Source organism: Bos grunniens, chromosome 1 (assembly GCF_055505025.1).
Source record: "Bos grunniens cultivar Pamir isolate PY7600 chromosome 1, Bosgru_T2T1.0, whole genome shotgun sequence".
NCBI classification, from domain to species: Eukaryota; Metazoa; Chordata; class Mammalia; order Artiodactyla; family Bovidae; genus Bos; species Bos grunniens.
The window spans coordinates 153,949,468-153,957,234 of NC_141165.1; the positions used below are offsets into that span (position 1 = coordinate 153,949,468).

The 7,767-nt window shown below is 52.9% G+C and overlaps 1 protein-coding gene across 2 annotated transcripts in view; it reads left to right on the forward strand.

The window, feature by feature from the left end:
* Positions 1–7,548, forward strand: part of HUNK (hormonally up-regulated Neu-associated kinase) — a 132,539-nt gene extending 124,991 nt beyond the window's left edge. For both annotated transcript variants that reach the window (XM_086413136.1, XM_086413148.1), the window contains one exon: positions 4,231–7,548. In XM_086413136.1, coding sequence (XP_086269262.1) covers positions 4,231–4,880 — 650 coding nt within the window. In that variant the 3' untranslated portion in view covers positions 4,881–7,548. The remainder of the gene's footprint in view (positions 1–4,230) is intronic.
* The last annotated feature ends 219 nt before the right edge of the window (positions 7,549–7,767 follow it).

Below are 7,767 nucleotides of genomic sequence, written 5' to 3' on the forward strand. Positions count from 1 at the left end.
TGCAGGAGCAGAGATGGGGTACAGGAATATAGATGGGATGCAGGAACAGAGATTGGGGTGCAGGAGTAGAGATGGAGTGCAGGAGTAGAGATTGGAGAGCAGGAGCAGAGATGGGGTACAGGAATAGAGATGGGGTGCAGGAGCAGAGATTGGGAGGGATGATTTTGCAGAAGCAGACGTCAAGGTGGGTGGTACTATGGGAGCAGAGACTGGGGTGCATGGTTTTGTGGGAGAGCAGATACCAGGGTGCATGGCATTGTGGGAGTAGAAACTGGGGTGCTTGGTATTTTATTGAGGTAGCAGAGATTGGGGTGCATAGTATCATGGAGCCAGGCATCAGTGTTCAGTTTTAAGGGGCAGAGATTGAGGTTCAGGAGCAGGGATGGGGCATGCTCTCGTGGGAGCCTTCCCTGAAAAGTATACCCTGAGAGGCAGTGACATGTGGTCCACAGAGTCTGGGCTCTGGGTGGAGGTAGGGTGCTCAAACCCAGCTCTGAGGCTGCTGATGCCCCACGTTCCTCATCCTCTGAGGATCTTTACTGATTCCCTTCCTTGTGAAAAGAAACCTACCTGTCAGAGCTATTGGGTGGATCCAGTGAGATAAGGGCTCCCTTGATGGTTCAGATGGTAAAGATCCCTACATCAGGATGATCCCCTGGAGGAGGACCCACTCCAGTATTCTTGCCTAAAAATTCCATGGACAGAAGAGCCTGCCGGGGTACAGTCCACGGGGTCACAAAGAGTTGGACGCAACTGAGTGATTTACACTTTCACTTTTCACTTCAATGAGAAACACGTGTGGGCTTCTCCTCCTCATTCATCGTCCAGCACATGCGGTAACTGATGGATATGGGTCTCCCTCCTCTGGAGCAGGCATCCAGGGATGCGGAAAGGAGACTTAACACACCCTGAGAGCCTGGAGGGGCACAGGGAGCCAGGAGTGCGTGTCCAACTGTGGAGTAGAGGAGCGTTCCCCTTACAGAGTGGGGATGGGAGAGGTGGTGGCGTCCAGCCTTAGATCCCTTTGTTTTAAATGTGAAGAAACTAAGGTTCCAGGAGGGCTCTGGCTGTCTGACGTTAACCAGCAGGAAAGTATACTGTTGTTGTTCAGTCATAATATCATCTCTGACTCTTTGCTTTGAGACCCCATGGACTGCAGCACACCAGACTTCCCTGTCCTTCACAATCTCCCGGAGTTTACTCAAACTCACGTCCATTGAGTTGATGATGATGATGCGGTCCAACCATCTCATCCTCTGTAGCCCCCTTCTCCTGCCTTCAATCTTGCCCAGCAGCAGGGTCTTTTCCAGTGACTCAGTTTGTCGCATCAGGTAGCCAGAGTATTGGAGCTTCAGCTTCAGCATCAGTCCTTCCAATGAATATTTAGGGTTGACTTCCTTTAGGATTGACTGATTTGATCTCCCTGTAGTCCAAGGGACTCTCAAGAGTCTTCTCCAGCATCGCAGTTCAAAAGCATCAATTCTTCGGTGCTCAGCTTTCTTTATAGTCCAACTCACACATCCATACATGACTACTGGAAAAACCATAGCTTTGACTAGACGGACCTTTGTTGGCAAAGTACTGGGGACGTTCAAAACAGTAGCACGGGTCTTCCTGACTCTAGGAGGGACCAGCTGTCACCCAGGGAAGAGCAAATCTACTTGGTTCCATTTCATTCTGCAGCCGTCAGGAAGGCAGGGGCCCCACTGGAGAGACTGTGCTTGTCCCTCCTCGGGAGACCTTCCTTCCTGGCTTTGGAACCAGCAGTGAATCCGGGCCCTCACAGTGGCATCCTGTGGGTTCCCCGAAGGAAGGTCTAGGTAGAAGCTGCATATTTGGGGTTAACTTTGTAGCGGGCCTCCCTGGTGGCTTCGAGGGTAAAGCGTCTTCCTACAATGCAGGAGACCCAGGTTTGATCCTTAGGTTGGGAAGATCCCTTGGAGAAGGAAATGGCAACCCACTATAGTACTCTTGCCTGGAAAACTCCATGAACGGAGGAGCTTGGGGGAGCTACAGTCCATGGGGTCGCAAAGAGTCAGACGTGACTGAGCAACTTCACTCACTTATGTAGCCCCAGAGGCTACGTAAGAGTCTGTTCCTTGGTACTTTCCTGGGCCAGCTGTCATCTGTTCCTTTGCATTTTGCCTTTGTCCTGGGATTTGGGAATCTGTGCCGAGAAGCGCTGAGGATCCTGTGTTAACTGTTCACACTGACCACTCATGGGGTGGCGGGCACTGCTTCAGCTCTTACCTCAGCCCATGAGATCATTCTCACCCCCATTTCTAGAGATGAGGAAATAGCACAGAGAGTTCTCCAAAGTCAGGGAGCTGGTAAGTGATAGAGTCCAGATTTCCAGCCCAGCAGGCTAGCTCTAGAGCTTTCTCTGCTAACCAGGGTAGCTGACTCCCTCCCAGAAAGAATGGGGTGAGGAGGAGCCAGCCAACATGCCTATCGCTCTGGCAGGGTGACTGCCCTTCTTGCTGGGGACCAGGCAGGGTCTGGGTCTCTGCCCCAGGGCTGACTCTGGGGTGGGAATAAATAGGGTGCCTGTGGGAGGTATCCTGCCAGTATTTACACCTCTAGGCAAGCAGAGGAAGCAGAAGTGGGTGGAGGGAGAAGCTGGGCTACAAGATTGGGGCACACAGCCATCTGAGGGAGAGGCAGGGGGCTTGCGTGCCAGCTGGAACGCTGGAGACGTTAGCCATCAATGAAATTTCCCGTCTCTCTGCCCGTGAATCTCAGGCATCTGTGCTGGCCCCAGGAGGAGATTTATTTGGGGATCTGTGTATATATTTATGTAAGGGAAAGAGGATTCCCAGTGCCCTTGGCTGTCGCCGAAATAGCTCCCGGTGGCAACAGCTCGTTCCTGCCTCCAGGCTCCAACAGGGCTGTCAGGTGTGATGGTAGGAGAACCAACCAAGACAGGGCCTGATCCATGGGAACCTGGCTTCACTTCCCTCAGCGCCAAACACCGGGGGTTTTCCCTTTCTTCTCTGCCAAAGCCTGCAAACCTGGATTCTAGCCTGTGCCAGCTTGAGATGGAAGCCACGGGAGTTGGCTGGTTGCCTGAGATATATAGATGAAGAGTGTTTCACCCCTGTTCAGGATTGGTGAGGCTCCAGGGAGACCAGAAGTCATGAGAGAGTCTTTAAAAGGGAGGAAATTCTGGGGCTTCCCTGGTGGCTCAGTGGTAGAGAATCCGCCTGCCAGTGCGGGAGCCACAGGTTTGATCCCTGATCTGGGTAGATCCCACATGCCGAGGAGCAAGTTAGCCCGTGCGCCACAACTGTTGAACCTGTGCGCTACAGCCCTTGAGCTGCACTGCTGAAGCCCACGTGCTGCAAGTGCTGAAGCCCACACACACTGGAGCCCATGCTCTGCAGCAAGGGAGGCTGCCAAAATGAGAAGCCTGCATACCACAGCTAGGGAGTACCCCCTGCCCAGCAATGAAGGCTCGGCACAGCCGAAAGTAATGAATAAATAAAAATTTTAAAAAGGAAGGAAATTCTGACACATGCTCCAGCACAGGGGAACCTGGAGAACACTGTACTCAGTGAAACAAGCCAGTTACGAAAGGACAAATGCTGTAGATTCCACCTACATGAGGGAGCTAGAGTAGTCAGATGTATAGACCAGTTGCCCCAGGCAACCACTAGCAGATCTGCAAGTGAAGAGTTCTATTTCACAAGCATGTGAATGTACTTAACTGCCCTGTACACTTAAAAGAGGTTAAGTAATAAATAAATAAGCAGTTTAAAATTTATGTTATGTAATTTTTACCATGATATTTTTTTTTAAGTTACGAAGAAACTTTCCTTCCGGTTTTGATTATCTGAGGACTAAACTTGCAAGTCCTCAGTGAGTTGGGATCCACGTGCTTCCAGCAGTTTTGTGGTCATTCTGTTGAGCCACAGACCTTTTCATTCAGAGGCTCTTGGGCAGGGTCCAGAATTTTAAGCAACAGAAAGGAGAGCAGAAGTTAAGCTGGTGCCGTGAGGCAAGTCAGAACCCAGGAGGCCTCCTGTCCCCGGCCTTCTGTCCGCTCTACTCCAGGAAGTCCGTCTGGTTCCCCGCAGGGAGAGTGGGAAGCCATGTGCCCCTCGTCTCGTCTGACCTCCCCTGGGCACCTCCCGCCCCTTCTCAGCGCAACTGGGGTCCGAGTACGTGGGAGCAGGGCCGTGGGCACTGACTGTGGTGTCTTCACATTTCCTTTTCTTTCTTGGTGTGCAGATTCCTTCGGCTGCCGCAATATTTTTCGCAAAACCTCGGACTCCAATTGTGTGGCCTCCTCCTCCATGGAGTTCATCCCGGTGCCACCCCCCAGAACCCCCAGGATTGTGAAGAAACCGGAGCCCCCTCAGCAGGGGCCTGGGAGCACCAGCCTCCCCATCAAGGAAGACCCCCTGATGCTGGATATGGTGCGCTCCTTCGAGTCCGTGGATCGAGACGACCAGACAGAACTACTCTCCCCGTCCCATCACTATAGGATTCTGAACTCCCCTGGGGGTCTGGCTCGCTGTGAGCGGACACTCTCGCCTGTCCTGCTGCCTGGAAGCCCGTTGCCCCTCCAAACTCCTTTGCACCCCACTCTGGTCTCCTTTGCTCACGAAGAGAAGAACAGCCCCCCCAAAGAGGAGGGCACGTGCTCCCCAGCCCCGGGGCCCGGTAATGGCCCTGCGCAACCCCTGGGAAGCCCCAACTGTGTCAAGAGCCGAGGCAGGTTCCCCATGATGGGCATCGGACAGATGCTGAGGAAGCGGCATCAGAGCCTGCAGCCTTCTGCAGACAGGCCCCTGGAGGCCAGCATGCCCCCACTGCAGCCCCTGGCCCCCACAAGCCTCTCCTTCGACTTGGCTGATGGGGTTAAAGGCCAGTGCTAACCTGGGCCAGAGAAGGGCATCTGGGCGTTTCTAAGGAAAGCAGTGGAGCAGCTCCCCGTATCAATCAGGGTGCAAAGATTCTAACACCTCTCCTGGAGTACCCTTCACAGCCTCACCTCCTCCTGACAGTCGCTGTCCCTGCAGCTGAAACCACAGACCCAGAGCCTGTACTCCCCATTCTCATGTAGGGTCCCCACTGGAGATGCTGAGACTCCCAGGAAGGTTGGCTGTCTGTGTGGCCAACTCCATCAGCCATGGCCTCCTTCCTCCCACCTGTTCACTGGCCCTCCACCCACCTCCCTCCGCCGGGCTGGCAGGGAGAACCCTGCACTGGCCTCGGCCTTCTCAGACGATACACCCTTCTGAGCCGTCTCTCTGCGCTGTGCTCTGTGTGCGCCTCTCAGTGGGTTGGTCTCATTTCAGCAGTCACGTGGCAGGGAAGCACAAGGTGGTTCACCCAGGCCACAGTTTCCCCTCCTTTAATCGAGAGAACTCCCTGCAGGGTGGCAAGAGCTGGTCACCCAGAGAACCCAGCTTCAGGAGCCCCTGGGGAAGGTGGGCAGGAAGCTTAGAAACCAGCACCACCCTCTCTGGTTGGATCCAAGACTGATCCCCACAGCGGGGTCCCCAGTGAATGGAAAAGACCAATGTGGGACACTCATTTGCCAAGCAGGGTCTTGATGGAATTTTTTTTCACTTGGTTGAAACTTGCTAACAGTTGAATTATTAGTATCTTCTCCAAAGGTTATTGTTCTTTATGTGATGTCATTAAATCGAGTCAACATGATTTTTAGAAACCTGGGTGGCGAGATGGGAAGTGATTTCACCAAACTCCTGTTCTCACGAGAGGACGAGCATGGAGGGCATCAAGGCTTGCCCAGGTGACGTTTTCAGTGGCGCTGGCCCCTGGTGGCCTGCAGGGGGGGACGTGATCCTCGCCGGCTGCCTGTCCTTCCCATTGGATCACCAGAGCCCGAATCCTTCTGGAAGGTGCAGAGCATAGTTACAGTCGGTTATTTAGAAAGAGAAGACAGGTAAGGTTGAATATGGACGCGCCCGGAAGGCACCTCTAGCTCTGTGCAATGCAGTTTTCAAGCTGCCAAGGGGACAAGTGTGGTTTAGAGCTCAGCCAGTTTGCCGTGAGCAGTGAGAGACTCTTGTGCAGGGACTCACGTTCAAAATACAGTACTGTATCTTCTTTGAGGAAAGCAGGGTTCCTCAAACAAGGCTTTGAATCCGTGGTCGGTTTTCACACCTTTTGCCAAGGATGGAACCAAAGATGCACCTCTGGATCTGTGTCCATGCCGTCCCTGTGTATGTGTTTTGTGGATCCCAGTGTTGTCTTTGTCTAGTTAGGAGCCTGCCAGGAGCTGTCTCCACTGGGGCTGGGGCCCTGGCCCTTGGTGGGGACCACTCGGCCATGAACAGAATTGGCAGAAGTAGAATCGGCACAGGTTGGATGCAGGTCAGCTCGGAGCCAGGTTCCACTGTGGCTTGGAGTCTTCAGCTGCTGGCTGCTGCGGGCGTGACCAGAAACTGCTGCTGGGGCCACCCAGGGGCTAGTCCTCCCAGCCCACTGATCTGAAAGAAGGCCATGACCCTGGGAGCCTGCAAAGCCCGCCTTCGCTTCCCCCGGCAGCCAGCCTGTGCCAGAGAGTGCTGGGGGTGGGTCTTCCTTTCTTCTCATTCCACACTGGTGACCTCCTTCTGGCCCAGATGTCCCTGACTGAGCAAAGAGAGGGTGGACACCTGGCTGTGCCCATTCCTGGCTGATCTTGACGAGACCTTGGGCTGCTACTCCCCCTCGCCTTGTTGGGGATCGCCCAAGCCCTGGGGCTTGTTGGGAGGAGGTCAGACTCCCCACCGTGGGTGGCACTCCTTTGGATGGCTCCAAACCAGGTTCTGGAACTTTCCACTGAAAAGTAGAGCTTTTTTTTTTTTTTTTTTTTAAAGCAGAGAGAATAAAAGAAGCAGCTGAGAAGTCCCTCTCTCCATTTGACATGGAGTGTTGGGTTTTTGATCAGTGAAGAACCCTCTTTGAAGATGGTTTCCAGCTGCAAGTGTGGCTCCGCAGGCTTGCAGGCTGCGTGCCCGCGAACTTGGTCTAAGCTCTTTCTGTCTCTCTCATGCTTTACTTGCCTCAAGACCATGAGCATTTCTGTGTCGCTGTGTTCACCTGCTGGGACGTGTCCCCCCGATCCTGGCACGCTTCCAGAACAGCCGACTGTCTGTGTCACCACTGGCAACATGAACTGTGAACTCAGGTTTATTCCAAGCCCAGTGAGAGGTGAGGGGGCAGTGAGGAAGGGGAGAACCCATATTTTGTGTGTGTGAGCGCCCGACAAATCTATGGAGTCGAGTGAGAGGAGAAATGTTGAATTCTTTATTATTTTATTATATTTATATGGAGACCTTGAGTATCCCTTTGGTAAGTACAAAGCGTGTTTCGTCTCTTGGACCCATGGCTGTCTCTTGTTAGTCTGCACCCGTGAGCTCAGTCAGCCTGTGTGTAGTTACTGCCGAAAGTGACGACTATCAGCGTGTGATATCCGGAAGTCAAGTTGGCTTTGGTTGTACGATTTGGTCATAAGTAAGGACTGTATTTACGTCACCTTTATGAAATATATGTACTTTTATAACGACTGTGAAATACACTTTTCCCTCACTATGACTGCTTCGTTTATTGACTGATACGTCTGAAAACTAAGAGTATGTTGCAAAAGAGTGGTGTCAGCTTCTAAGCAAGGTTCTTGGCCCAGCAACAGACAGAATACAAGAGGGGATCGAGGTGTGGGTATTCAGGCATTTTTGGCTTTGCCTCATTGCTACAGGGGTGTCTGAAGACTTCTATCTGCCTGATGTACTGCAAATGGCCGTTCAAGGTGAA